The sequence below is a fragment of the Cercospora beticola genome, chromosome 1, assembly GCF_033473495.1.
Source record: "Cercospora beticola chromosome 1, complete sequence".
NCBI classification, from domain to species: Eukaryota; Fungi; Ascomycota; class Dothideomycetes; order Mycosphaerellales; family Mycosphaerellaceae; genus Cercospora; species Cercospora beticola.
Window position 1 is genome coordinate 2,484,183 of NC_088935.1, and position 27,716 is coordinate 2,511,898.

Genomic DNA, 27,716 nt, shown 5'->3' on the forward strand with positions numbered 1-27,716 from the left:
GCATGGTGAACTATGTGTGCTCCGGTTCCGGAAGCAGCCTCGACGGATCCGTTTGGCAACGAGAGCCATCGTTGCTGTTGCGCGTGTGTCGGCGTCGGGGACACTGGGCCATCGCAACAGCACTTGGCGCGACGAGACCAGTACGCGTTGCAAACATCCATGTCGGCAGTCGTAGTCCTCCGTGCTTGGCTGTTGAAGATCTGACCGCCCGCCAATCCACGACAACCTGGTTGTGGTCGACCAAAAATTATGCGGTAGGCATCCAATCACGCATGACGCTCTGTTTCTTATCCACCACGCACCACCACCATTCCTCTCGCTCAAGCCGTCGACTCGGCGTTCCGCGCCGCCGCCCCCACCACCACCCTGGAGACATGGCGCAGCAGCAGTGACCGGACGGGGAGGCATCGTAGCAGCACGGCCGAGCAGTACTCGCCCGCCCCAATCGAGCTCGACAGCCTCGACCCTCCCACGCCGAGTCCCACGCGGCGCAGCTCAGCACTACGACGAGTGCCCACCCGAAACCTCCTGCGTCCCGCGACTCGCGAAGCCCTCCGTCGCAGACAGAAGCTCTGCGACCTCATCGAGCACGATATGAAGTTCTCACACAGTATCCAGTTCAATGCGGTGCCTGACTGGTCCTCCAACTACATCGCCTACTCCAACCTCAAAAAGCTAATATACCAGCTCGAGAAGCAGTTGAATCAATCGGGCCAGGGAGCCACACAGCCCACCGATCCCGAATCGTCCCCGTTGCTCGTAAATGGCGCCGGCGATGATCCTGACAAGGTCTTTAAGCGCAAGCTAGACGATGAGCTGGAGAAGATATGCAGCTTCTACCAGCTCAAAGAGCTCGAGATCCTGGGCGAGGTGGACGCACTGCTGCGGGATGTTGAAGAGTTCGAGTCAGAGCATGCTGCTGGAGAGGCCGACGGTCAAGGCGGCGAGCGCAGACAGAGTCTATGGGCACGCGCACGCCAGCAGAGCATCTTCCGCACCTTACCGACTAGGCGCAGAAAGAGCTCGACTGTAAGCAGCAGTCAGCGTACACCCATTGCAGAGGATGACGAGGATGATGAGAGCGAGGACGAAGACAATGAGCGAGCCCCTCTCAATAAGAGCCAGTCAACTATAGACCGCTCGACCACGATCGGTAGAAGTCAGTCCACCTTGTTGGAGAGGTCCACCACGCTCGATAAGGTGAAGGGTCGCCGAGGCTCTTCAAGGAAGGACCTCACCTCGAGTGCATATATGGATGGTGACTCTTCGGCGGAGATGCGCCGCAGGCCCAGTGCAGCGTTCAATGAGTTTGGTGACGATGCCCTCCAGGCTCTATATGACGAGGGCATAACGCTGAAGAAGAGGACGACAAATCTTTACGTGACGCTTTGCGAGCTACGCTCATTCATACAACTCAATGAGACTGGGTTCAGCAAAGTCCTCAAAAAGTATGACAAGACTCTCGATCGAAACTTGAAGAGAACATATATCAACGAGAAGGTCAAGCCTGCTTACCCATTCTTGCCGAGCACCACAGAGCAGTTGAGTGAGCATCTGAGGAAGATAGAAGAGGCATATGCAGGTATCGTGACCAAGGGCGACGTCGACATGGCTCGCCGGGAACTCCGCCTGCATTTGCGTGAGCATGTTGTGTGGGAACGCAACACCGTCTGGCGTGAGATGATTGGTATCGAGAGAAAGGCGCAAGCAGCCAATCTGGGCATCCGCAACACCATGCTTGGTCAGGATCATGATCCGAAGCGTGCACGCCTGCAGGGCGATGACGCCGATGGTACTATTAAGGAGGTCACCTTGCCCATTGGCAAGTACCGATGCCCCAAGTTCCTGGTTACGGGAACTTTCTGGGTACTATGTGCGATCATTGCGGTCTTTGCAGTCCTACTGTCAGTGCCCATCATGGATCGACCAGAGCAGCAGAATTGTCTTGCGCTTGTGATTTTTGTCAGCCTGCTGTGGGCAACAGAGGTGAGTCGACCTTCTTGCTATATTGCAGTAAAATGTACTGACTCCAGACCAGGCTATACCGCTGTTTGTCACCTCACTCCTCGTCCCATTCCTGTGCGTCCTGCTGCAAGTCGTGCGGGAAGATGTGAAACCTTATCGCCGACTCGCAAGCAAAGAAGCAGCTGGGTACGTGTTCGCTTCGATGTGGACGCCAGTCATTATGTTGCTGCTGGGAGGCTTCACAATTGCAGCAGCGCTGAGCAAGTATAATATCGCGAAGATGATGGCGACCTTTGTGTTGTCCAAAGCAGGGACGAAGCCGAGTACGGTTCTGCTAACCAGCATGGGTGTGGCCACGTTTGCAAGCATGTGGATCAGTAATGTCGCAGCACCAGTGTTATGCTTCAGCATCATTCAGGTGAGTACTACGAGTGGAAAGACAGGGTTGACAACTAACACTGTGAATAGCCAATCCTGCGCAACCTCCCGGCTGATAGTGACATGTCCAAGGCTCTTCTTCTCGGAATCGCTTTGGCCTCAAACATGGGCGGTGCGGCTTCACCAATAGCTTCACCGCAGAACCTCATCGCTCTAGAGAACATGCAGCCGCAGCCCGGGTGGGGAACATGGTTCTTCATCGCACTGCCCGTCTGCATCATCAGCATATTACTCATCTGGTTGTTGCTGCTGGTCACATTCCGCCCCGGCCGCAGCACCACCATCGTACCTATCCGTCCTATGAAGGACAAGTTCACTGGAGTTCAATGGTTCATCACGGTTGTCACTCTTGTGACGATCGCTCTGTGGTGCGTGAGCCACCAGCTTGAGCACATATTTGGAGACATGGGAGTGGTTGCCATTATTCCGATCGTGCTATTTTTCGGGACAGGAATCCTGACCAAAGAGGACTTTAACAATTTCTTATGGACCATCATCATCCTCGCGGCAGGCGGCCTCGCTCTCGGCAAAGCCGTCAACAGTTCGGGTCTGCTCAGGACTATTGCCGAATCGATTACAGGAATGGTTTCGCACTTATCGCTCTACGGTATTTGCTGCGCTTTCGCGGCACTGATCGCCGTCGTGGCCACCTTCATCAGCCACACAGTTGCGGCTCTCATTATTCTGCCTCTCGTGCGTGAGGTCGGTGCTGGAATGGATTCGCCACACCCCAATCTTTTGGTCATGATCTCCGTGCTCATGGCTTCTGCAGCCATGGGCCTGCCCACAAGTGGCTTTCCGAACATGAGTAAGTCGTCTTCAACTCAAGTTCCACTGCCAGGTCCTTGCTAACATCGTTTTCAGCGGCGATCATGATGGAAGATTCCCAAACTGGACAGCGATACCTGCAAGTCAGGCACTTCTTGACGAGAGGTATACCTGCCAGTATCCTCGCGTACGCCGTAATTATCAGTGTTGGATATGGATTGTGTCGAGCTGTAGGATTCTGATCGGACAGCCGAGTTGTATAAAGCTTTCCGGATAGACAAATTGTGTAGAATGCGCTCCTGCGATATAGATGGGCCTGTAACAAGCGCACAGAGATCGTGTGCAGCATATCCTATCCCGTACCGCGAAAGGTCCAGATTGCTCTCATCCGTCATTCTCAGGATCCTCCTCGCCATACATGTCCTCTTCACGTTGCTCGTCCACTTTCTTCTTTGCCGTGCCCTTTCCTGCTTCAGCGGCCTTGTCTTCTTCCATCTTCTGCGTCAGGAAGGTGTTGATTTCGCCTTGCAGCTTTGAGGCATTGGTGCGCAGTGCTGCGAGATATGACGTTTTCTCGTCTACACTCCCAGATTGTGGAGGCGGTGGGAGGTCAAGAGAGAAGTTCTGAGCAGAGATCGGGGACCTGTAGCTCGCAGCGAGCGCCGCTCCAGACATTGTTGGTGCGTTCAATCTTTGCCGTGGGAGTGGATTGCGAGTGTGACGATGCAAGAGCCGATTCGAAGTTAAAAGTTGTGTGCGATGACCAGTTCTAACCAAATTTTGAAGGCGGGATTTCACGCGTGAGAGTGAGAAATCCCAACTTGCGGATACGTGCATGAGATGCAACGCTGCCCCATTTCGCGGGGTTCAACAGGATACGAAATCTACATTGTACAGGGCTAACGGACACGCACGGTTGGCATCGATGCTGACCCTACATGAAGTATCTGTATTGTACTACGATCTTTCCAATGACCATAAAATATACGAACCTGTGTAGCCGAAGCCGGATGTGATCAAGTGAGCAAGTATGAGCAGTCTACTCTAGCGGACGCTTGTGTTCGATTGATGGCCCCACGAATCCGTAATATTGCTCGTCAGATGCTGACCGCGTGACATTATTACAGGCATTTCCTGAACGCCATATGTATTCGATCCGGCGAACTTGCGGCCCAAAGTTGACGATGGTGTCGCAAGGAGCGGATCGAGCAGCTCGTGACGATCGGCATTGCGCTACTGCTTACGGTGCACTTTTAGCTGTCGTGTGCCTGAACTTGCTCCAAACATCTCATGTGGGAACACATCGGAACGCAATGGATCGGTCTTGAGGCCGAGCTATTGCCGAGACTTGCGGAGCCTCGGGGGAGACAGTTGGCAGCCACGTTGAGTACGTTGCGTCCGGCGCGAAGCAGTTTTCAGAGCATGTGTACGGTCGCCTGTTGTGACACGTAGGAAAGTCCGGCGCCGTGCCGTCTGATTGAGAGAGAAGAGAGAAGAGCTGGTATACCAGGTCGCTTGTGACCTCAACGCCGAATGCATATACGTATAGCACAGAAAATGGACCATCCTCGTCCGCAAGCCAGATACTCGTGTCGCGTGTCGTAGCAACATGTAAACCGGCGTCTAAAGGTGGTGTATTGGTACAGGTTGTCGGATTATGCTGGAGTCATCGTCGCCACCTGCTTGTGGCTGCTGTGTCGTTGCCCCATCTTTACTTCGTCTCCTCGCGCAAGTAAGTGATCAGGTCGTTCCTGTCCTTGCCCTTCTTCAAACCACCGAAAGCCATCTTCGTTCCTGGAATGTATTTCTTTGGGTTCTCGAGGTACTCAAACTGCACAGCGTGTTAGTTTCCAGTTCTGTTTCCGTGTCATAGCATGCTGAGGAGCGGTCGTACCAGTGTGCCCTCTTCCCATGTGATGCCCTTTTGCTTGTTCGCATCTGAGTATGAGAAGCCCTCCACCTGACCGGTTTGACGGCCGAAAAGTCCGTGAAGGTTGGGTCCAATCTTGTTTGGCTCACCCGCCTTGAGGTTGTGGCATTGCGCGCATCGGGTCTTGAAGAGGTTGGCACCCTTCTTGGCGTCACCTGTCCAGCTTGTTAGTTGCTAGAAAGGAGGTCTGACTGGACAGCGGAGTCGAGGAGGGGTGTGGAGCGCGAGAGCGACGACACTCGTAAATGGTGCAGTCGTGAGCAGTCGGTGGGAACGCGATGGCCGTCCGACCGCCATTGATGTCGCCATGAGAGTGTTTGCGCCTGGATTTTGAAAAAGGCAAACATACCGTCCTTGAACTCGTCCTTGCCCATTGTGTCTGATGTATGAGTTGATGTGGTAGGTCGCTGATGAGAAGATGGAGGGATGAAGACCTGGTGAGCAGTACGGTGTGGTTGAGATAGAAGTGTCGAGTGGAGGATGGAAGATGGAAGGGAAAAAAGTGAAGAGCAGCTCAGGTAGATGATGCGCAGAGCCTCCTCCGAAGGTTTTGCAGCCAATCAGCTGAAGTCAATTTGTACGCGGAATAAGTCGGGTTGCTGTGGCTCAGCAATCTGTGGCGAGCGTTATTCTCGCTTTCATCACAACAATGTTTCGCCGTCACGACTCACCAGTCAGGCGGAGGACCGCCGCCACATCTGCGTTTCCGCTCGCCGTACCAGCTGAGATTGCACTCACAAGTCAGTCACATACTGCACTACGAGCTGGACGGTGTGACGTAGCTTGTAGCGAAAGTCGATCTGCGTCTCGTGGCAGCCGCGCCAGATGACGCCGCAGTGGCCGGCATGCTCACCAGTCTGCGATTGCATCCGGATAGCCGACGGCATGACTTTCGGTCGTCTGTAGACAAGCAAACTGGAGCCAACCTACAGTACTTGGATACTCCTCGAGGCAATTCTGCGGACCCAGGCTGGAGGTCATTTCTATCAATATGACCCAGTTCTTGTCATGATCGTGCAACAGATGCAACAGCCTCATCGACAGCTGGCTCGGCCGTTTTATCCTTGCACCGCTTGCACAAGCAGCGCAGGCTCCACGCGTCCTTAAGGTGACACGAAGATAACACGATTTCACGAGATGCGAGGCATTCAAAATTGAAGTGATCAGATCATACAATGTCATTCATTGCATTGAAGTCGTCGAAGCTGTGGCGCAAACGGCCCTGAATTCAGCCGTCCCATGACAACGCCTATTTCCGTCCGATACTTTCATGCACAACGCTCGATGCTCGCGATTATCCCTAATACTCGCCTTGCTGAGCAGCACCGTCTTCTGCAGGAGCGCCTTCCTGCTCCGCTTGCTGCTGCTGGGCGTACGCCTGGGCCTGAGCAGCCTTCGCGCCGTAGTCTTGCGACGAAGGTGCAAGGATAGGCTGCTCCTCCTTTGGCTCGATGATGGTGACGGAATCTGGCAGACCCTTGCCGCCGGCCTTCTCGCCAGATGGGTCGTTGGGCGATGAAGAAGCGCGCATGATCTTGACCTTGATACCGAGCACACCTTGTCGGAGGAGGACGTGACGTGTGGCAGAGTCGATGAAGTCCTTGGCTGGCTGACCAGAGTGGATCATGAAGCCATCGGTGAACTTCATGGACTTGGCACGAGCTGCACGCAGCTTACCAGAGACGACGACCTCGCAACCCTTGGCACCAGACTCCATGATGAATCTGCGAGTGGCCAGATTAGCAATAGTAAAGGGAATGAAAAGGTGCAGTTCTTACCGGAGGACACCATAGCATGCACGTCGGACAGCCAGTCCGTTGAGAAGCTTGTAGCGGAGCGACTCGCACTGAGCAACAGCAGAGAGACCACGGGACTGGACCTTGGCGGCGTAGAGCGAGACGCTGTCGGGTGGGAAGCGGAAGCGGTGGGTGATCAGGCTGGTGAGCTGCAATTTGGTCAGATTCAAAGTTGGCGGACTCCACTGCTCTCATACTCACCTCACGGATTCTGCGACCCTGCTCTCCAAGAACCTCCTGGGTGTGTGTTGCGCGGATGATGATGTCGGTCACAGTAGGAGTGACGCGGACCTCGACACCAGAGTATCCCTCCTCAGCTAATTCGCGTTGAAAGAATTCGTTGAGCTCAGCGTAGAAGACTCCATCTGCTACGAACTTGCGGCGCTTGCTGATGTTGACGCCGCTCATGGCCTGGGCAGGAGCGGTGGTGGACTGCATGGTGGTCGAACTGCACGAGACTATGTTCACTTGTGTCAGCCCTTTCCTGTGTGATCTCGTGACACACAGCTACAATGCCGCTGCCTCCGCCTCTGCGCAACTGGTGGTTCCTATCCTGCTGTGTGCGATCATGTGCTGCCGACCGAGACATTCAACCTCGCTGACCTGTGGAAGAACTGCGTAGCAGTGTTCCGTAGCCATTCCTCGTGCATTCACCAGCATCGAATGCCCAGTCTCCACCACTTCCACCAGTTCGCGCCTGTTTCCTTGCTCTTTCATATCGTGTGCCAAACCAGCGACGTCGGCGAAGACAGCAGCAATGGGAGCGTCATTGAGTTGCTCACCTTCTGTTGAGTCCTGTGTGGTTAGTTGCGGCAGTCGTGAAAAGCGGGCGGCAGATGGTCGACGTCGAGCGCGCACAAAGGTGCGTCCAAATTTCGTGGAGTGGCCGACAGAATGCCAAGCACAAGGTCGGAGCTTATCGGCCCCCGCGCCGCGATTGCCCTCTTTGGCTGACAGGGACGCGATGGGGACCTTTTTCTACGAACATGTTCAATCTCCAATCTCATTGCGCGTTAACTAAAGGGAAAAGCTCATTACGCATCTCATCTAAGCCAAGAGGGACGCATAGCTCAACGACAAGCGTTCCAATGCATCTCGACTCCCCATGTCGCGACCCCAGCGCGGCCCTTCTTTCACACCACCTTCTGTTTCTGCCGGCCTTCATCAAGATGGACCTGAATATACACGAATGGATAAATCACCTCTGGAATCATTGTCACCGCAATTATTGCTATACTCAAGTATGACCCCACGTAAGGCTAGACAGGATTGATCTATTAGTATCAGTCCGTCCGACTTCTACTCCAGCAATCGCACTTACCCAATTCTCTGGGACATTCCAATAGCGCCAGAAAAATGTCAGATATGCTGTTACACATCCCAAAAACCGGGTCACCCTACTTCAAGTCAGTAAAGATCTCCGTGCAGCTTGCCAAATCACGCACCAGATCTCCAGCGAATGGCCCTTGGTGTCTCGCTTTGTCAGAAGCAGATACAGCGAACCCCATCCAATGGGTAGCTGCAGGAGTAGTCCGGTCCAATATGCCGTCACTTGCTCACGCTCATCCGGAAAATATTGGCATAGCACATGAAGGAAACCCAAGCCTGCGATAACTCCACCGACCAGCCTGCCAGCCACAACCTTTCTGCGGTTGGGATCATAGGCTGAAAAGACTGCCACGGTCGCAAAGCTAACATCGAGCAAGAACCAGACCAGGAAGCTCAATCGCTCAAAGGTGGTCGTCGTTGTGGCAAACGCGTAGTAGATCTCATACGCCATAGTGCCGCACCTGTGATGCGGTCGTCTCAGCCTTCGTGTTCAGTTTACATGGATTAGGAAAAGCCATACAAATATTCAACGGCACCAGCGCAAGTCTTATCTCTAGCTGTTCGTGTCATGTAGAACATGTAGCAGAGCGCGTACAACACGCCACACGATATGATCAACCCATCTTGGATGAAGAGATAGCTCTCGGGCGGCTGAAGTCGAGCATCCGAAGGCTGGACAATGAGATGAGTGGTATATTTCTTGGCAAGCTCGAAGCTCATACTTGCGGTTGTGTAGCAATAATGTAAACGCAATGTGATGCCGTCATCGTGGCTTCGATAGCATCTGTATTTATGTTCTTACAAAATACTCGGACGTTCGACGGCGTCTTGAGTGCTGATGAATCTTCCGACGCTTCCGGTCGGCCAGAAAGATGCAGCCTAATGATGAAGGATGCATGGCAAGCGTATCGCTGTAATCGCGCTCGAGCTGTGCACTCTCATTTCCGCATTGGACGCAAGTTGCACTTTCCCACCATGGGAACAAGACAAAGCGACCTGTCATATAGACTGTGAAGGTTCACCTCGATGTGGCTGGAAGCCATAGATTAAAAATATGCTCATCACGACAAAAACATGATGAAACACGGCAATGTGGCTGTGTAACGTCATCTGTACAGCGCGATCATGAAGATGACGACAGACTAGCACGCAGCCGCTTCTGTGACAGATGCTACATACCTCATGCAGCGGTGTGGAATCATTAATGGCATACTTCTGCAAATTGTCCCAGCCTATGCGACGCTTGTGACAAAGAACAGGGCGTTCATTGGCGATCTTGTGGGACGGAATGCGATTTCACATTCATCCAGTAGCTATGAGAAGATGGCTAGTACATATTGCTTTGCGATCTGGTACGCAGACCAACGGGATCACTATAATGCCACACGGTCCTGTCGAATTTCTGTTGTGTCAAAGATCTCAACCAATACCGCATTCACAAACCGCAACTTAGATACTCCTTCGCTACCGCTTGATCCAAGATCTTCTGACGTGTTGGCAGCAGTGATTATCGTCGAGGACAGCCAACATGAAGCTGCTACTCGTTGGAGCAGCGGTGAACGCATACGTTGCCTACGCGGAGACTGGTTGCTGTTTCCACGCAACGGCAGATGGAGGTCCTGGCGGCATCGTGGAGCAGCTCTTCGATGGACAGAATCGCATTGGACAGACGGGGCTGAAAGAGGGAGAATATTGTATCAATACTCAAGGAGGTTTGTCCAACATCCAGACCTGAACCGTAGCCGTGTCTCACAATCGCAGGATTGGTCGACAGTAGCGGAAGAGGGTGAGCGAGAACACTTCCACCCATCCCGATGCCCGGGAGCGCATCCATTGTAGCAGAATTCTGATGTGCGTCCAGATGTATTTTGACTCCTCCTACCTCGCAATGGCAGTGCGACGCGGGAGCACAGCCGAGCAAAGGCTTCTATGTCGGCGCCGATGGTACTCTGGGCTACAACTCATCCACACAGTTCTGGACCTGCCCGACTGGAGACAATGGAGGTTGGAACATTTATGGCAACCAGCCTATTCCAAATGAGCCGAAATGCATTGCCACAAAGCTCTTCGCAGACAAGTGTAAAACCTCTGAGCCGCCCGCCGATAAGCCAGCTCCGCCGCCGTCTTCGCAATGTCCAGGATATTTGCCAAAGGCATATGAGGTATTATTAGTGAATCGATAGTTGGCGTAGAAATCCGCTGACGGGGCTGGAAGTTTCCACACCTTATCGTTCCCGTCGACGAAGCTGAACGCGACAAGTGCTATGGGACTAGCTACAACGGCACCGCTGGACGAGGCCTTTCGTCAGTCTTCAACTTCGACATTCCAATGGCGGCAAAGGGCAAGATTTGTGGGTTACACCTTGGATATCATTACTCTGGTTCGATAAAGGCACTGACAGATGTTCAATCAAATCCAGGTGACATCAGATTCTTGTTCCCGACTCAACGCCAATTGGAAACATCGGCCTACACCTTCGCTGACAGCAGTGATGGCTTCAAATTCGCTTTGTTGAGTGATGCCGCTACAGAGTGAGTTATCGCGTATCTGCCTCGCGAGCTCGACTGATCCGGTGTGCTGCAGGCAAAGCACCTTTGCCAATTTGCCCAGAGTGAAGCAAGACCTGGGTCAACAGGCTTTGGCTCCGGGAGCAGCTTTCGACATTGCGTCCATGGCATGTCCTGCTGGTGAGCGAATCTCTGTCTGGCTCCAAGCCAAAGGAATTTCATACATCGACTTTTTCCAGGAGTAAGTCGCTGTTTCATACAGTTTTTGAAGTAATCTGCTGACACGGGTACCCAGCTACAACCCCTGCCGTAAGTTCTTCGCCTGACAAGTTCATGGACTGTGTGAACTGACAATCTTCAGCTATCGGGCTGTACATTATTCCACACTGAGAACAGTGATCCTGATGATGGAATGAGCAAGTCTATACTTGAGATTCGTAGTGTACTGACGTATTGTTGAAATCGAGATGTTTTCGCGCGCATTCCATGAGCCTGAAGAGCCAGTACAGTGGAATGCACTGTGCTCTGAGCGTATAGCCCCGATTTGTGCTTTGGGTTGTACAGCCTACACGGTGCGTTGTCCTTCCTCTTTACTCCAAGCGGTAAGTCCTCTTGCTTGCGATCTGTCTCTCCTCGGCTTCCCAAGCCAGACTGTATTTTATCGGCTTTCCCACTTGGGGTTTCCGAAGAGCTTCCTGCCCCACATGACTGGGCAAACATGGCATCACGCCAGCTTCGGTGCTATAACAACCTGCAGTCACGAACCGATTTGTTGTTCCAAGAGACTTGTTGTGCACAGACCCAGGCAATCTGATCCTTTGACTTCGACTCTGGCTCTGCGTTGGTACGTGGGAGCAATCCGATAGCTCGTAAGAAGGCACCATCTTATTTGTATAGACAAGCCGTGTGTGCCACCAGAAACAATGCGACCTCTGCTGCGAGTAGCAACAACGTCACCCGTCGGAAGGATCATTTCACGGCCAGTTGTATCTGTGCAATGTCGAGCGAAGCATGCCGTACACAGCCCTGTTATCGCGGACTCGCCTGTCAAAGCAGCTGCGTCGAATGGGCAGGACAATTCTGCACCTTTGCTAGGGACGACGAAAAGGCTGCCCGAGTTCTCCTTGGCGGAAAAAGTCGTTCTTGTGACAGGTGCAGCTCGTGGGCTTGGCCTGGTGCAAGCAGAAGCGTTGCTAGAAGCAGGTGCGACAGTCTACGCGTTGGACAGATTGCCAGAGCCCAGCCCCGACTTCTATCGGGTCCAGAAAAGGGCCGCCGAAGAGCTTGGTGCGAGATAGTGAAAGAACTCAGGCACTGAATTTGTGCTGACCGCAGTAGGTACCACGCTACACTATCGACAGATAGACGTACGAGACATCCCGCAGCTGAACGAGATCGTGCGAAACATCTCGGAGACGCAGGGTAAACTCGATGGCTTGATCGCCGCAGCTGGGATCCAGCAAGAAACTTCAGCCCTGGAGTACACAGCCAAAGACGCGAACACCATGTTCGAAGTCAATATTACTGGTGTTTTCATGACTGCTCAAGCGGCGGCAAAAGAAATGATCAGACACGGCCGAGGAGGCTCTATAGCCATGATCGCATCCATGAGCGGATCAGTTGCCAACAGAGTAAGCACTTCTTCCTCGGGCTGTTGTCGCGAACACAACTGACTCCTGCCAGGGTCTCATTTGTCCAGGTGAGCAACCGAGCCGTAAGCTTTGAGGGCGCGGAGCTAGGAATGACTGACGCAATCTCCAGCATACAACGCCTCAAAGGCCGGAGTGATACAACTCTCAAGGAATCTTGCGAGTGAGTGGGGCCAGCATGGCATCCGCGTGAACACCATCAGCCCGGGATACATTGTCACGGCCATGGTAGAGGCGCTCTTCACCCAATATCCTGAGCGAAAGCGTGACTGGCCGACGCAAGTGAGTTCCATGACGATGATGACGGGTTTGAACTCATGTGCTCATATTTTCGCCGCAGAATATGCTGGGAAAGCTCAGCCTCCCGCAAGAGTATCGCGGTGCGGCCGTCTTCCTGATCAGCGATGCTTCCAGCTTCATGACGGGCGCTGACTTGAAGATCGATGGTACGTTACCACGATTCGAACCTTGAGCGATACTGACACAATTCTGCAGGAGGCCATTCGGCATGGTAGCGCTTGGTCGTGCTTTGATCGTTTATTATGTGAAGCGTGGTTTCGATGTTCGTTCAGCTCTCGCTTCCATCGTCCTCTGCAGATGTGATGGCAGGTCTAGTCTTTTGCTCTTTCCCCATGAACCGACGTTGGAATAGCTCGTATGAAGTATATAGCAAAATCGGCAATGCGCACATTATAGCCGTAAAGCTACGGGCTGCGCGTCTGTATCGGGGATCCAAAAAGCCTTCCTTGACCACACGCCTCGCAGCCTGCAACCCTCTTTCTCTGTCCGGAGATGGTGGATAAATTGTTGAAGGTGGCCTAGAGGGCCACAGTCGCGACAGCCAGCCCTTCTTCTTCGGCACGGGTTCCTGTTGCTGATCTACGCGATGAGAGACGCGTTCTTTAGCTGGAGTCGGCTTGTATGGCAGAGGAGGTGGGGGCGAGGGCCGAGGATTGCCGGAGGTGGTCGCGTAGCCTGCGCGAGGCCATAGTGCACGTGTAGGGGCACTTTCGATGCCGCGCTGGTCGGGCATCGCACGTGTGAAGACAAGTGCGTGGAGCGTGTAGAATATGTGATGGAGGCTTAAACAAAGCTCAGGCAAAAAGTTGGCGCCCCACGAATGGCGCCGAGCAGGGGTCCCTCGATCCTTCTCCCACAACATCTCTACAAACACAAACTCGCTCTGGACTCTCTCAAACATTGGGTTCCATTTCGCGATCAACAGCCCTTTCGGAGACAACTAGAAATCGGCATATCACGCGAATCACTACATCTGCGTTTTCCAGATCCTCAGCATTTGGCCAGTTCAGCCGCGAAACCCCACAGACGCGTGCAAACAACGCGTGTTTGCAGCATGACCGCAGACATAGAGAATCGGGTTCCAAGGACCGATGCTCCGCACGTAAATCTCCACGGAAAGCCTCGACGGGTCCTTGGTGATGTATCTGCGAACCTTCGCGTAATGGCGGACCCAAAATTCTTCGATGGCAAGCCGTTGACCGGAAGCCAACTGAAACGGACCTCAGCTACAGCTCTCGACGATAGCTCGGGCTTCACATACCTCAAAAGACGAAGAATCTCCAGTGACAGGAGTTTGTTACCTTTCGAGAAGGCACCAAAGGATCCTCAGCCTAACGCCGAGCATACACAGCCCGCGCTGGATCGTGAACAGGTATGCTATTAATCATAGACATGGACGGCCTGAGGCTAAGCATCTAAAGCAAAATCTGGAATCGTCCTCTGCAGCTCCCGGGACACCTGCTCACTTGGTAGTGGACGACGAAGACGACGATTCCTCAGCAGAGCGGAAGTCCTTTTCCTCTCTGATCAATTATGATCCATCATCCCAAAATGCTGCTGGTTCGCAAGGTCGTCCGACTCCACTCTTTCGGGGGCCTTCGCATGCAGAGCTATTGAAAATGCGCCTGCAAGTCGCCATGTACAAGGTCAAGACGTAAGTACCACCTGCTGGTGCCACTCGCTGAGCTGACCGGCTTCTTTAGCAACCAGATTCACGTGCCATTTGATGAATTGCGAGAGAACACGTTATCACAACGTCAAAGAGAATACAATGAGGCGGAAGAGGCAGTTGCGGCATTGCGTGCTGAGGCTCAGGCAAAGGACGCCCAACGCACTCACGCCCATCCATCTTCAGCTTTATTTCCGGCGCCCATGTTACAACCCACAGACTACAGCAGCCGGACAATATACGGTCCCACCTTAGCAAGCTCGCCTCCTGTGAGTCGTTCATCTCGTCCCAACATGCGAGACTCGGCTCTGCGTGGCTTTGGTCGAAGGACGACAGCGGAGGAAGAACTCACTAGCAGTGTCGTCAAGGGTCGCGTTGCAGCCGGCTTGCTCGATCTCAGGCGTGGGGCGGAGGGCAGCTAGAGTCGGTCTGGAAGTGCCGTCCAATGTGACCTGCTATGAGAGACATAAATCTCTCCAGCTCTCACCAGCGCGTACGATGACGTCAAAGCCAGCAAAATCCACTTCTCGACTCACAGTTCCTGTTCTTCTCCGGATCTGTCGCGTGACGGTCCACCAAAATGTCATCCCTGGACAACGAAATTGCCACTACTGCAAACGACTTGCTCGAAAGTCTTGACCTCCAACTGGACAAGTACGACGTTCGTCAGAAGTTGTGGCAGGGCTATGGACACGTGTGTAGTGTGGAAGCAAGCAGTGACCTGGGAACTTCACGGTTCCTGATCTTGAAATATGTCAGGCCTCCTCCATCTCGGGATGCCGAATCCGAAGGACATCTACGCAAGGTCATTAGCTATTCCGTCGAGCAGCACTTCTACACCACTCTTGCGCCTCTTATACCACGCGAGATCGCCGTTGCCCAGTGCCATGCCAGCATCAACGCAGAAGGCAAGGTGGCACTGCTCCTCGAGGATTTGCGCAATCGATTTCCTGTTGCTGGCGAGAAGAAGTCAGCCTTAAATAAAACTCAAGTTCATGCTGCGATCGACTGGTTAGCCAGATTTCATGGCTTTTGGCTTCAAAATTTAGCACAGGCAAACAAGTATCGCTTACGACTCCCTCCACTTGAGGATGCGCAAAGCCGAGAAGCGCTAGAAGATCACAGACAAGGCGGCGTTTGGTTAAATGGGGGCTATACCTATCTTTCAACGCGTCGATCTGAGTTCGAATCTCTGAGCGAAGACGACAATTCCGAGTGGTCAAGAGCACTTTGTGCGCCCGTGGCTAACTCTGGGACGTCTATTGCTGAACAGGTCGCGAGAATCTTGTCGCCAGCCACTGTGACATCGCGATCAGGTCTCGACCAGTACCAGAGCCTTATTCATGGAGATGTAAAGGTATGCCGTTGACAATGTTGCGTGCATCCTGAGTTGTGGTTGATTTTGCGGCAGTCCGAGAATCTTTTCACGACAGAGTCCGGAGAGGCAGTCGCATTTTTCGACTTCCAGTATGTCTCGCAATCACTTCCATAAGCACCCACGATTCCTGACTATGACTTCTAGGTACGTTGGTTTGGGCTCTGGTCTCAGTGACTTAGCCAAGCTCTTCACCTGCTCTGTGCCTGAAGATTCACTCCACGAGTGCAACAGTGCCGATGGGTTTCCGAACGCCTTGACGATGGGTCAAGGTGAAAAAGCATTGCTGTCCTCTTATCGCAAGACATTTGAGGAGGCCTCTGGAAAACCTTATCCATGGGATCTCTTTGTGATGCATTGGCAAGTAGCCTTGATCGATTGGCTTCGTTTCCAAGCGTCCTGGGGGTAAGTGAATGCGGTATAGATCGCATCTTATAGTAATTAATGACCTAATGCAGGTTCTGGGGGAACACTGAATGGCTCGAAGCGCGCGCTCGCTCGATACTCGCGGATAGAGGATGGTTGAGTTGGCTGTCGTGCGCCTGCGAGCCATGAAACATGTCTACATGATGTAGTTCCTTGATCATTCGAGGCAACCTCTCGTGGAAAGACAACGAGCAGGTTCAATTCGCCTTCACTTATAAATCTGGATGAAGGCAAGACACTGATGTACAAGAGTGCTACTCGCAGGTGATAGTCCTTGTATCACGGAACATCAATGCACACGGAAGGCCTACCATTGACGAAGGATTCAGGCTTGGCAACGCTAAGACGCATCCGTCAGCATGCACGTATGAGTCACTCCGACTCATTAGACATATAAGCAACAGATCTTTCTCAGGATAACGACCAGAGCAAATTCTCCCCGTCACGAGACCCCATTCTTCGTCCGGCCTCGCGTTAGAGGCCTCAAAACCTAAGTGCAACAATGCCAACAACAGGAGTCGTCACCACTGAGGAGCGCCAGCGCCAGCGATGGTATATCCTGGGATGCGCCACAGCAGAGCATTGACTGGTCAGAAGACTTATACGGCCTTCTGGACTTTGATATAAACGACATTTCGAACTTCGCACTGGATACCTCCATCTACAACAATGCTATCGACATACCGACATTGCCTGCAGTTGAAAGCATGCAATGCCCTTCTGGACATATCACAGACGGCGACGCTCAGTACAATTTGTTTGGCCCAGAAATTGACCGCGATCGTGCTGAGCCTGTGGCCGGTCTGTTAAACACTGGACTGCCATCGGACACGCAGTCCAGTGTGACGAGAATCGCCTCGCACTCGCCGGCAACCGGCTCGAACAGCCAAACCGCCACATCATCTCCTTCCTCTCTTCTTTCAGACCACCGAAGAACTGCCCCAAGCTCGTCCATTTCGGATCAGTCACAGTCGGAACCCAGCTACAAAGTACAGAAGCGGAAACGCAACACCGAAGCCGCTCGGCGCTATCGGCAACGAAAGGAAGATAAAGTCGCCCAATTGGAGGAGGCCTTGAAGGCAATGACCGATGAGCGCGATCAACTTTCCTTGATGCTCGCCCGAGCAGAGGCGGAGACGAATTTGTTGCGCAGCATGTTCAAGACCTCTTGAAGATTTACAGTGCTTGTAATGTCGGCGGCTACTCTCTAACGTCGGAACCTCTCGAGGCGGCGCTTCTGCTGTTTTAGATTCGCAATGCTGTACCGTAGAACGTTGTCAATTACCCAAGCATGCAGATATGCTGCTAATGATTCATTGTCTGCCGCCGTTTTCCTTTGTGATGCATATCGATCTATGCCGGTCATCATCTACCCTGTTGCTATTCAAGGCCCTCTTGCTTAGCATAGCTTGTAAAGTGAACGCGCAACAGACCCCAAGACCTTCGTCACGAGCTTAGTCTGGTTCGGTCCAGGTTCCTGCAGACTCTGCTTGTCTGCGTCACCATATGCCCCCACCGAACTGCTGCTCAACCAAGCGAAATGACAGAGCAGGCAGGCCTACTTATCGACTGTTCGACCGCAGATTGACTGCGATATTAGGACAACGACCAGGTACGAGCACGAGTGTCCTGGACCACTGCCAGTGAAAACAGCTGAAGAGAGCGTAAAGGTGCTTCAGGTCATTCCATTCTATCGTCTAGACTCTAGTATCTAGGTGATCTATCGGTCTGATAGATGTAACTTCGCCATTCCATGCATCTCTTGCCGCGTCCATAGTAATCTTGCTGTCAATAAGGTAGGTACAAGAAGCTTAAAAATGCGCCTTTCATCGTTTGCCTCAAAAAAGCAGATCATAGATCATCATTCGCGCCGTCGTTCTGTGCCGCCAACTCTTCAGCATGCTCGTGACTCTCGTTGCTCTTGATTCGTTGCAGTTGCTCCGTGACATATCTGTTGATGGGATCATCGGGATCATCTTCTGGTCGAGGTTTATTGCCATTGGCATCGTCTTGGTAGATAGACCATGCTCGTTCAGGCTTGCCGTTAGTGAATGCCTCATCGGCATCGTCTCCGGACGCATGAGTGTCGCCGTCACCATTTGTGGCGCTCCAGTCGCTTCTAGCGCCGATCGATCGTGTTCGGGTGAGCGAGCGAGCAAGTCTAGGGCTCTTTCGGCCACTTGCGAGTGAAGCACGACGTTGCCGGCTGAACGTGTCATCGAAGTAATGCGCAGCCGCACTACTAGGCGTGCGCGGTGTCTGTGGGAGACGACAGTTTGTGCTGGCAAGAGGTCAGTAACGCAGGCGATGAGACCAGAGAGCAGTCACTTACCCAGTATCCTGGATGATCTTGGCGATGAGGCCTGTCCAGCCGGTCTGGTGAGTAGCGCCGAGACCGCGTCCAGTGTCGCCGTCAAAGTACTCGAAGAACCACAGGTAGTCTTTCCAGTGCGGGTCAAAGTCGAGCATGTCGTTGCCATCGTAGATCGCACGACGTCCATCGGGTCCTGAGGACATCAAGTGCTGCAGCCTGTGCTGAATCTCCTCCGCAACGTGGCCGAGGTGCATGTAGTCGCCAGATCCAGTCGGGCACTCAACCTTGAAAGTACTGCCGTAGAACATGTAGAAACGCAACAGTGATTCGATGAGCAAGAAGTTGACCGCGAGCCAACAAGGTCCTCGCCAATTGCTGTTGCCGCCAAACAGCCCACTGTCCGAATCACCGGGAACGTAGCCGACAGAATAGGTTTGTCCATTGACATCCATGGAGACCGGATGGTCTTTGTGAAATTTGGACAAGGACCGAATGCCGAAAGGACTCAGGAATTCGTTGGGGTCAAGCATGTACTTCAGGATGCATCGTAGGCGGTCTTCATTGACGAACGAAAGGAGGAGACGTTCGTCCTTGCCCCGACGCTTCATGCTGGCAATGTTGCGGGAGATGACCTCGTGCTTGTTTTCGATGAACCATTCAAGACGCTTCTTGAACTGCGGGAAGCGGTTAATGACCTGCGGCTCCAGCGTGAGAGTGGCGTACATGGGAATGAGCCCAACCAGAGACCGAACAGGCATCTGATGTGTCCATGGCCCACCCCACGATATCGCGTCGTAGTAAAAGCCGTCTTCTTCATTCCACAGAGACTTTGATTCGGAACCCGACCGGTACTGCATCGCATCGGAAATGAGAATGAAGTGCTCGAAGAACTTAGATGCAATGTCTTCGTAGATACGGCGATGTTTGGCGAGCTCCAGGGCAATGTTGAGCATGCACAAACAGTAGAAGCCCATCCAGCCGGTCGCATCTGCTTGCTCCAGAGTCCCTCCAGTGGGCAAGGGATCTGATCTGTTGAACAGGCCAATGTTGTCGAGGCCCAAAAAGCCGCCCTCGAAGACGTTTTTGCCATCGAAGTCCTTGCGATTGCACCACCACGTGAAGTTGAGCAGCAGCTTCTGAAAGACGCGCTCGAGAAAGTCGAGATCTTCGCGGCCGTACATCTTGCGCTCGATCTTGAATGTGCGGAATGTCGCCCACGCATGGACTGGTGGATTCACGTCGCCAAAGTTCCATTCGTAGGCCGGCAGCTGCCCGTTCGGATGCATGTACCATTCGCGGGTGAAGAGATCGAGCTGCTTCTTGGCGAAGTCAGGATCGATCATGGCTAAGGGTATGCAGTGGAAGGCAGTATCCCACGCGGCGAAGAAGGGGTATTCCCAGGAGTCGGGCATGGACAAGATGTCGTCCAGATGCATGTGCTTCCACTGGGCATTGCGGACATGCTTCCGTTCCGGCGGTGGTGGAGGCATGGCCGGATCGCCGTTTGCCCACTGATCCCAAATAAAGTGGTAGTATTGTTTACACCACATCATACCAGACAGAGCCTGACGCTGAATGTTGCGAAGATCATCGGTCATGGGCATAGGATTGAGCTTGTAGTAGAACTCGTCGGCTTCCGCCAAACGTTGTTCCATGACATTGTCGAAGTGCTCCTCATCCATGTAACCTTCTGCAGCCTTCTTCGAGACTCGAAGACGAACGACAGCACACTCTCCGGGTAGAACGCCCTGACCCTGGTCGAATGCATACCAAGCAGCACTCTTCGTTCCCTTCTTCTCTGGATTGACGGCCTTCTTGTCGCCGTGCACGACACGCTTGTGGAAGGCATCCTTGACGTACGGGGTTTTGTTCTGTTTCGCCCCCCAGAGGTCGACGTAATTGGTGTCATTGTCGGTGAAGAGGAATTCGGGCTCGATATCTGTCTCGCGGCCACAGCTGTTTGGCGACGGAGAGCACTGGAAGTACCGTTCTCCAAGTTCCTTGTGCTTGATGTGAGCGGACAGGGAATCTAGCTGCTCGATGCTTGGCTTGGTAGAGTCGTAACCCCATGCCCATGTGTTGCGAAACCATGCATGGGGCAAGATGTGCAGCTTCGCTGGCTCCGAGCTTCGATTGTATGCTGTAACACGGAACAAAAGCTCGTCTGGGTCGTCGGCCTCTTTCGCAGTCTCAATGAAAATGTCCCAATACTTGTTGTTCTTGAAGATGCCAGTATCCACAAGATTGTATTCTCTCTCTTCCTTGGTTCGGCTCGCGTTGGTCTTGATCAAATCTTCGTAGGGGAAGGGATCCTGAGGCATCTTGTAGAGGAATTTCATGTAGGAGTGAGTCGGCGTATTGTCGAGGTGAAAGTGACATTCTTTGATACTCTCGCCATGCACACCTTGAGGATTGGAAAGTCCAAAAAGACGTTCTTTGAGATGACCGCTAGATAATGGTCAGCGCGGCGAAGTAAGAGCAGGAAGTTGAGGTTGACTCACTCTTTGCCATTCCAAAAGGCGAAGGCGAAGTTGAGGCGGCCGTGAGTGTCAGACACGCCCGCGATGCCATCCTCGCCCCAGCGGAAGGCACGCGATCTCGCCATGTCATAGGTAAAGGAGCTCCAGGCGTCGCCATCGTTGCTGCAATCACATTAGCGGAAGCTTTGCTGCTGAGCAAATGAGTCTATGGACGCACGAGTAGTCCTCGCGGACGGTTGCCCACTGTCGTTCGGCCGTGTAGGGTCCCCATTTCTTCCAGTACTTTTCGCGAGCACTGTCCTCACGCAGGCGTCGCTCCTCGGCACTGAGGACCTGTTGGTTGTCAATGTAGACCATTTCCACGGCCCGGCGTCAGGAGTGCCGGCACTCCAGGTAGTCGAGGCAGACGTCGCAGTTGCAGTGGTGGGGAATCGATGTGCGGTGGAGGAGAGTCGGTGGCAGTCGTCACGGTGGGTCGGTGGTTGATATCGATAGGACGCACCCGACGGTGAGTGCGAGTAATGCAGCCGGGCGGGCGAGTAATGCAGTGCAATGCAATGCAGACAATGAGCGGATGTGTGTACTAGCGGGGCTGGTGGGTGGGAACAGAGAGACGGAGAGAGAGCACGACGAGAGAGTGAAAGAAAGAAGCAGCAGGCACGCGACTTGACACGACACGATGATGAGGCTCCCAAAGCTCATGCAGCTGCGAGTCTGCACGCGGTCGTGTTCCTGATCGCCTTCGCCTTCGTTTGCACATTTTCAGCGGAAGCGACCATTGAGCTCCCAACAATTCGTAGCGCCAATGACGACCGGCCCGCAGTCCGTGCTGCTTGCTGTGGATGATGTGCATCGCTGATCCTCGCGTGCACCGGCCGGACGTGACTTTTTGGTCAGTCTGCCGCGGGCCACACGCTTGCTTCACGCGTCGACCTGTGTAGAGACGGCCAACAAGAGACAGAGAGACGACGGCAGTGTTGCCAACAGCTGCACTGCGATGCATCGACCTCCACACGCCCTCCACACGCACTCTGCACTCGGCATGCCGCCTCCGCATCGCGCTATGACGGAATTGCCGCTGTCTCATAGTCGGTGAGACTTTTGTGCACCCAAAACAGAAGTTTGGACTATCGAGTGCACAGGTACCTCGACACCGCTTTGCTCGTCGACTCGTCACTTCTCCGTCGCTACGAACTCTACACTGCGGACTGTCCTAGCAAGACTCCACCGGCTGCGTGTCGATCCCACCTTGCTGTTCCTCATGATGGATCTGCTCCGCTTGCTCGATACACCTCATGTTGGCCGCAAGCTTGTTGATCGTCTCCTCGTATTCATCCCCCTCGTCGCTATCAAACACGATGCCTCCGCCGGCTTGCAGATACGCAACGCCGTCCTTGGTCATCATCGTACGCAGCGCGATGCACGTGTCCATGGCACCTTCGGTCTCCTTCCCGCTCGTGATGTTGATCGTGCCGTACCCAAAATACCCAACAGCGCCGGCATACACTCCGCGCTTCTCGCCTTCGAGCTCCGCAATCAGCTCCATGGCTTTCACCTTGGGCGCACCAGACACTGTGCCAGCAGGGAAGATGGAGCGGAAAGCATCGAAACGCGTCTTGCCCGGACGCAAGATACCCGACACTTCCGACACCAAATGCTGTACATGGCTGAACTTTTGAACGACCATGAGCTGGTCGACTCGGGTCGATAAGGGATCACAAACACGGTTCACATCATTCCGCGCGAGATCCACCAGCATAACGTGCTCTGCTCGATCCTTGATGCTCGCATGGAGTGTGTCTGCAAGCTCTTGATCTTCCGCCGGTGTTGCTCCGCGCTTGATTGTTCCCGCAATGGGATGCGTGATGATTCGTCCGTTCTCCTCTTTGACCAGTACTTCCGGGCTGGCGCCAATTATTTGGAAATCCTCACAATCCAGGTAGAACAGGTAGGGAGACGGGTTCACCGTCCGAAGATGCCGATAGAGGTTGAACGGATGTAGACTGGTTGGGCGAGCAATGCGCTGAGATGGCACTGCCTGGATGATGTCTCCCTGCACGATGTGTTTCTTCAACCTCGTCACATGTGCTTCGTAACCAGGACGGCCAATGTTGCTCTTATACTCCTGCTGCAGATTGATTGGCCCTTGTGGTGGCAGAGGCAGGTCTTTGCTCTTCAATGCCTTCACCAATTCTGCAATGTCATTCCTGGTCTTCTCGTACGCCTCTGCCACTGCGTCCGATGTCGCATCAGATGAGGGCACATGCAGATAGCTAATCACCACCACCTTTTGAAAGAAATGGTCCATAGCCACCACGGTGTCGTATAACATGAACAAGCTCTCTGGCACCTCTAGCACATCTTTCATCGATCGCTTTGTCTTCGGCTCGAAGTACTTGACACAGTCATAGCCGACATAGCCAATCGCACCACCGGTCAATGGCGGCAGCCGCAGTGCTGGTATCTGCGCGACGCGATACTTCTCGAGCGCTGCAGCGAGCTGCGGTAAAGGGTCGGCTTCAAGTCCATGATTTGGTCCGGAAACGAGCGTCTTGCGAGGATCGGCGCCGACGAAGCTATATCGCCCAATGGTCTCAGAGGTCGCTGCGGATTCGAATAAGAAGGACTGCTTTGAGCGCGAGCTATTCTTGAATTAGTTCTGTTGCTCCGAAAGAGGCGTGAAGCGCTGCGTACCTGGCAGCGACCTTGAGGTATATCGAGGTGGGAGTCAGGAACTCGGAGGGAATGGATGTGCATATTGGAATGAGGTTAGGAGCATTCGCAAAGCTCTTGCTATCATCGATGATCTTTTGAACGTCGGCCAGCAATGGCTGCACAGCTATCTACAGCTGCGTCAATGTCATGGCCACGTGGAGGAGGGCTCGAGGACAAATGTACCGTGGGGGCCATTGCGAGGTCGGGTTAGGGGACCGGTCTAGGCGATGTCAGGAACACGAACGCGCTCATCGAGTGGGCCGCCGGACCTGGTAATTCCACAAAGAAGGCGTTGATTCTGGAGAGGTCGTTTTGTGCCAAAGCCGTGATAAGCCGTGATTCAAATGTGCTGCGAAAGGCGCGCAAGACTTGCCGAGAGGATGCTATTCCCAATGGGGCGGACCGAGTGCCACGCCATGTGGAAAAGCCTTCCGTCCACGTTTTCATCATGCCGCGAACCTTATCGCCCATCACCACCGCACATCAAACGTGAGGTGGGAGGACAGGCTGGCTTTTGAGGTTGCAAGCGCGCGTACGAAATCTTGGTCTCTTTGGCACGAGCTACCATGATGACGGCGCCGACTTCACCGCAGGCCTCCTTGCCCTCTCATTCCTCCTCCTCCTGGTCTTCTTCTGTCATTCCTTCACCTTCTGGTTCTGGTTCTGCTTCCGCTGCTTCTCCTACTCCTAATAAGACGTTGGCGTCTGCTTCTCCGACGCTGCCCTCGTGGCATTTTCCCTTCGGCCCATCTTCCAAGTACCATCTCTCGGAGCGCCCACAGCGCAGTCATCAACGCGTCAAGACGTCCTACACGCCGCGCGCTCCCGTGCTGAGCACCGAGCAGCGCGCGCATCGTCGCGCTCAGAATATCAGCCTAGGCAGCTTTCCGAGTCCTTCCCCGAGCGAATACAGTCGCAGTCCGCTCTCGCGCCTTTCGAGTCACAGCAGTGCGTCCTCTGCCAAGTATCCTGGAACCATGGCGCGTTCCACCAACGGCGCCCCGCTCACTCCAGCCAAGACCTCGCGGCGGACGTCTTCGCTGCAGCAATCGCCATTCTCGGACTACTTCTCCGACGATGCGCGATCCGCGCTCAGTACCAATGCGCCCGCACCCTCGATGGAGACTAAGGCGCTACTCGTGAAGATGAATAAGCTGCAATCACAGCTCATGCGCGATCAATCGGATAAAGGCCACCAGGCCATCAGCGTGGTTGGTCGCAAATTGGCCGAGATCGACGCTGAGCTGGAATCTTTGCATGCTCACTCGCAGTCGCCCATTGACTTGGATGACTCAGCGATATTCATGTCGGGGGAGAAGATCACCGTGCAAACGCCCCAACACAGCCGCGGCCCTTCATGCCAATCGTGCAACAGTTTAGATAGCAGCGTCGCCAGCAGCAAAATTTTCGACGAGGAAGTTGCCACGCTCAAGCAATACCAGGCTGAACGCACCTGGTACCTGGGCAAAACGCAAGAACTCCTGGAGAAGCTCAACACCGTCCAGGCTGAACTGCGTCAGCGTCATGCAGACTTTGCTGAGCTGCACGAGCGTCATTACACCGTGATCGAGGAGAAGGAGGCTGAGATCGAGCAGCTCCGCTCTGAGAATGAAGGCTTGCGTCAGGATCTTGGCTTCGAGTACAGCGAGCTGCTGTTCTTGAAGTTGCAGATGAAGTCGTTGGAAGTTGACATCGATGATCTTCGAAACATTAACAACACTCAGCTGTCAAGCGAACAGCGCACCAAGAAGAACGAGATTTTGTCTGAGATGGACCGCTGGCGGACAGATTCAGACTGGCAGGACGTTGAAGCCCGTTTTAAGCGTCGAAGAAGCAAGTATGGCATTCCCACCTCGCCCGTCCGCAAGGACAGTGCGAGGGCCAATTCTGATATTACTGCACAAGATGAGATCGATTGGCAACTTGAGACTGTCCGCGAAGACCGCGGACGCATCACTAGTCTTACTATCAAGCGCACAGACAGCACTCAGAGATTCCCGCAGAATGGAGAGGAAACGGTAATTACGGAGCAGACAGTACAGCCTGTGACCTTGGGTGGTTCCACAGGCTCTGCTGCAGGCGATCCCTTCGATTGCACCGCCAAGAAAACAGAAGCAGAACGCCTTCCGAGGTCGTATGCACATCAAGACACGCAGACAGATATTTCTATTGCTTATCCTCTTGATGAGGATGAGCCCCATTTTATCACACAAGGAGGCCTTCGGGAAGTTTCAGGAGACGCCCAGGAGGAGGACATTGAAGAAACGTACGAGGAAGAGGAGGAAACTGAAGATCACGATTATTCTATTGCTGGCACACAGGGATGTGCCATCCACATCTCCGAGTCCGCTGAGGCGGACGAGGATCTTTACCAAGACGTTGAAGAAGATGAAGAAACTATTCTAGAGGAAGCCACGTTGCTGAGTGTGCCGCACAAGAGCGCGTGGCAGGAACTGTGGAGCAGTCTGTCAAGCCTCACAGGGATTCCGGACGACGAGGAAGACGAATACTAACCTAACCGACACCACTACACGTGGAGACCACACTCATTGCACAAAGACTGGACTTTGATACCCTTTTCTGTTTGAAATTTTTTGTTTGGGACTTAATCAAACACAACACATCGCCGTACTAGGCATTTTCCGATTTCGGGCGCTCTATAGGGGTTGGGCACGGCGCCTATTTGTTGGTCTACGGAACGGAGTACTGGATCGATTTGAGAGCCAGGTATGTTCGAGTACACACTCGACTTCCCCACCCAACCCTTTGCATTGCATGCTTAATTCCTTAGCACGCTCTATAGAACACCCTCTGTAGATATTCTGTTAATGTACAGATCACACCACTCCTTGCTCGCTCATGCTCTCAGAGTGTCCATCCTTGTGTGGTGGTTGTGACTTATCGCGTGGATCTTCTCGCCGTGCGTGATCGAAGTTCCGCATCTCTTCGCAGAAAGACACGACTCACCAGACGATGTCCACTTCGCTCAGGTCGGCTTAGTCGCTGTCAGAGATGCAGTACGCATCGCTATCGACATCGCTCGCCTCGTTGCGCTCCTCGGTAGCCTTGTCATAGACAATCTTGCGAGGAACGGCCTTGACCTTTGCGAACTTGCCACCACCAGAAGATGTCGCGTTGCTGTTGGTGGTAGAGCGCAAAATGGAGCTCGAAGCCTTCGAGTTGCCAGCCGTGCTGGTGCCGATGTTGGTAGAGCCGGCGTTGCTGGGCAGAGAGACGCCTGCACGCGAAGAGTAGGTGCCGCGAATGGTGCCATTATGGGAGTTGGTGACACTCTCTGCTGGAAGGGTGAAGTCCTTCTCAAGATTAGTGGGAGTAATGGTGGGCTTGGAGAGAGTTGCTGCGACTTACATCGTCGTCGCTCTCATCGTCCGAGTCGTTCGAGCCACCTCCAGAGCTCTCATCACCCTCCTCTGCGCCTGGCTCGTAGTTTGCCTTCTCCTCAGCGCACTTCCAGCAAATCTGATTGATAGTCAGCACAGTCTCGCTCCAGCCAAAACTGCAATTGACGCACTGCGTGATCGGGCGTTTTACGTTGCGCCTTCGAGAACTTGTCCAGCCCCTTGTCCATGTCGCAATAGTAGCAGTGCAACTCGGTGACTTGACGGCCAGTGCAGGGAATGCAGGAGATGATAGCCTGGTTGATAGCGTTGAATCTCGGGTTCGACCTCATGTGGTCGGCGAGATCCCCACGCTGCTTATTGGAGAAAGCAGTCGAGCCCTTAACCTCATTGCAACGGTTGCACTTGATCCTAGGTAAAGTCAGTCTCCTCTTGATTGGAGCGGCGGGCACGAAACTGACCTGCCAGGCACCGAGACGGCATTGGTGCTCGAGTAGGCGCCGTAAGCCATCTTGAGAGTGTCTTGATGAACGTGGGTGCTGTTGTTGGTGGAGGAAGTTGTTTGTCGGGGATCGAAGTTGGATGAGCGACGTTCGAAGGTGGAAGGTTGAAAGATGGATGAAGAGTTGGGTAAAGTGGCAAGTTTCTTGTGGCAAGTTTCTTGTTTGTGCAAACGGAAGTTTTAGCGGGCAGCT

General features: G+C 53.5%; 13 protein-coding genes across 13 annotated transcripts; 7 read left to right on the forward strand and 6 right to left on the reverse strand.

Moving 5' to 3' along the window:
* Window positions 1–594: 594 nt before the first annotated feature.
* On the forward strand, window positions 595–3,413 carry RHO25_000972 (uncharacterized protein; the record flags this gene model as incomplete). Its single annotated transcript, XM_023593579.2, has 4 exons — window positions 595–1,986; window positions 2,039–2,383; window positions 2,434–3,211; window positions 3,268–3,413. The coding sequence occupies 4 exons, from the start codon at window positions 595–597 to the stop codon at window positions 3,411–3,413; spliced, it is 2,661 nt and encodes an 886-aa protein (XP_023458422.1).
* A 142-nt stretch (window positions 3,414–3,555) lies between these two features.
* Window positions 3,556–3,846, reverse strand: RHO25_000973 (uncharacterized protein; the record flags this gene model as incomplete). The annotated part of the gene is made up of 1 exon (XM_023593580.2): window positions 3,556–3,846. The coding sequence occupies one exon, from the start codon at window positions 3,844–3,846 to the stop codon at window positions 3,556–3,558; it is 291 nt and encodes a 96-aa protein (XP_023458421.1).
* Window positions 3,847–4,882: 1,036 nt separating this feature from the next.
* RHO25_000974 (uncharacterized protein) lies at window positions 4,883–5,475 on the reverse strand (the record flags this gene model as incomplete). Its single annotated transcript, XM_023593581.2, has 3 exons — window positions 4,883–5,002; window positions 5,066–5,256; window positions 5,451–5,475. 3 exons carry the CDS (start codon window positions 5,473–5,475, stop codon window positions 4,883–4,885), a joined length of 336 nt encoding a protein of 111 aa, XP_023458560.1.
* Window positions 5,476–6,401: 926 nt separating this feature from the next.
* On the reverse strand, window positions 6,402–8,946 carry RHO25_000975 (uncharacterized protein; the record flags this gene model as incomplete). Its single annotated transcript, XM_023593583.2, has 8 exons — window positions 6,402–6,825; window positions 6,880–7,046; window positions 7,099–7,355; window positions 7,680–7,875; window positions 8,037–8,156; window positions 8,219–8,294; window positions 8,343–8,687; window positions 8,747–8,946. 8 exons carry the CDS (start codon window positions 8,944–8,946, stop codon window positions 6,402–6,404), a joined length of 1,785 nt encoding a protein of 594 aa, XP_023458562.2.
* An 808-nt stretch (window positions 8,947–9,754) lies between these two features.
* RHO25_000976 (uncharacterized protein) lies at window positions 9,755–11,124 on the forward strand (the record flags this gene model as incomplete). Its single annotated transcript, XM_023593584.2, has 7 exons — window positions 9,755–9,938; window positions 9,988–10,012; window positions 10,088–10,388; window positions 10,442–10,758; window positions 10,811–10,975; window positions 11,030–11,043; window positions 11,096–11,124. The coding sequence occupies 7 exons, from the start codon at window positions 9,755–9,757 to the stop codon at window positions 11,122–11,124; spliced, it is 1,035 nt and encodes a 344-aa protein (XP_023458563.1).
* A 533-nt stretch (window positions 11,125–11,657) lies between these two features.
* On the forward strand, window positions 11,658–12,898 carry RHO25_000977 (uncharacterized protein; the record flags this gene model as incomplete). The annotated part of the gene is made up of 6 exons (XM_023593585.2): window positions 11,658–12,021; window positions 12,073–12,365; window positions 12,418–12,433; window positions 12,496–12,665; window positions 12,724–12,829; window positions 12,879–12,898. The coding sequence occupies 6 exons, from the start codon at window positions 11,658–11,660 to the stop codon at window positions 12,896–12,898; spliced, it is 969 nt and encodes a 322-aa protein (XP_023458556.1).
* Window positions 12,899–13,845: 947 nt separating this feature from the next.
* RHO25_000978 (uncharacterized protein) lies at window positions 13,846–14,774 on the forward strand (the record flags this gene model as incomplete). The annotated part of the gene is made up of 3 exons (XM_023593587.2): window positions 13,846–14,055; window positions 14,105–14,337; window positions 14,387–14,774. The coding sequence occupies 3 exons, from the start codon at window positions 13,846–13,848 to the stop codon at window positions 14,772–14,774; spliced, it is 831 nt and encodes a 276-aa protein (XP_023458558.2).
* A 158-nt stretch (window positions 14,775–14,932) lies between these two features.
* Window positions 14,933–16,282, forward strand: RHO25_000979 (uncharacterized protein; the record flags this gene model as incomplete). Its single annotated transcript, XM_023593588.1, has 4 exons — window positions 14,933–15,709; window positions 15,764–15,819; window positions 15,875–16,132; window positions 16,186–16,282. The coding sequence occupies 4 exons, from the start codon at window positions 14,933–14,935 to the stop codon at window positions 16,280–16,282; spliced, it is 1,188 nt and encodes a 395-aa protein (XP_023458559.1).
* A 578-nt stretch (window positions 16,283–16,860) lies between these two features.
* RHO25_000980 (uncharacterized protein) lies at window positions 16,861–17,325 on the forward strand (the record flags this gene model as incomplete). The annotated part of the gene is made up of 1 exon (XM_023593589.2): window positions 16,861–17,325. One exon carries the CDS (start codon window positions 16,861–16,863, stop codon window positions 17,323–17,325), a length of 465 nt encoding a protein of 154 aa, XP_023459680.1.
* A 679-nt stretch (window positions 17,326–18,004) lies between these two features.
* RHO25_000981 (uncharacterized protein) lies at window positions 18,005–21,304 on the reverse strand (the record flags this gene model as incomplete). The annotated part of the gene is made up of 4 exons (XM_023593590.2): window positions 18,005–18,434; window positions 18,486–20,915; window positions 20,969–21,109; window positions 21,165–21,304. The coding sequence occupies 4 exons, from the start codon at window positions 21,302–21,304 to the stop codon at window positions 18,005–18,007; spliced, it is 3,141 nt and encodes a 1,046-aa protein (XP_023459681.1).
* Window positions 21,305–22,160: 856 nt separating this feature from the next.
* On the reverse strand, window positions 22,161–23,857 carry RHO25_000982 (uncharacterized protein; the record flags this gene model as incomplete). Its single annotated transcript, XM_023593591.2, has 3 exons — window positions 22,161–23,589; window positions 23,642–23,790; window positions 23,846–23,857. The coding sequence occupies 3 exons, from the start codon at window positions 23,855–23,857 to the stop codon at window positions 22,161–22,163; spliced, it is 1,590 nt and encodes a 529-aa protein (XP_023458490.1).
* Window positions 23,858–24,639: 782 nt separating this feature from the next.
* RHO25_000983 (uncharacterized protein) lies at window positions 24,640–26,175 on the forward strand (the record flags this gene model as incomplete). Its single annotated transcript, XM_023593592.2, has 1 exon — window positions 24,640–26,175. The coding sequence occupies one exon, from the start codon at window positions 24,640–24,642 to the stop codon at window positions 26,173–26,175; it is 1,536 nt and encodes a 511-aa protein (XP_023458489.2).
* A 483-nt stretch (window positions 26,176–26,658) lies between these two features.
* Window positions 26,659–27,532, reverse strand: RHO25_000984 (uncharacterized protein; the record flags this gene model as incomplete). The annotated part of the gene is made up of 4 exons (XM_023593593.1): window positions 26,659–26,976; window positions 27,032–27,142; window positions 27,195–27,432; window positions 27,483–27,532. The coding sequence occupies 4 exons, from the start codon at window positions 27,530–27,532 to the stop codon at window positions 26,659–26,661; spliced, it is 717 nt and encodes a 238-aa protein (XP_023458488.1).
* Between the last annotated feature and the right edge of the window lie 184 nt (window positions 27,533–27,716).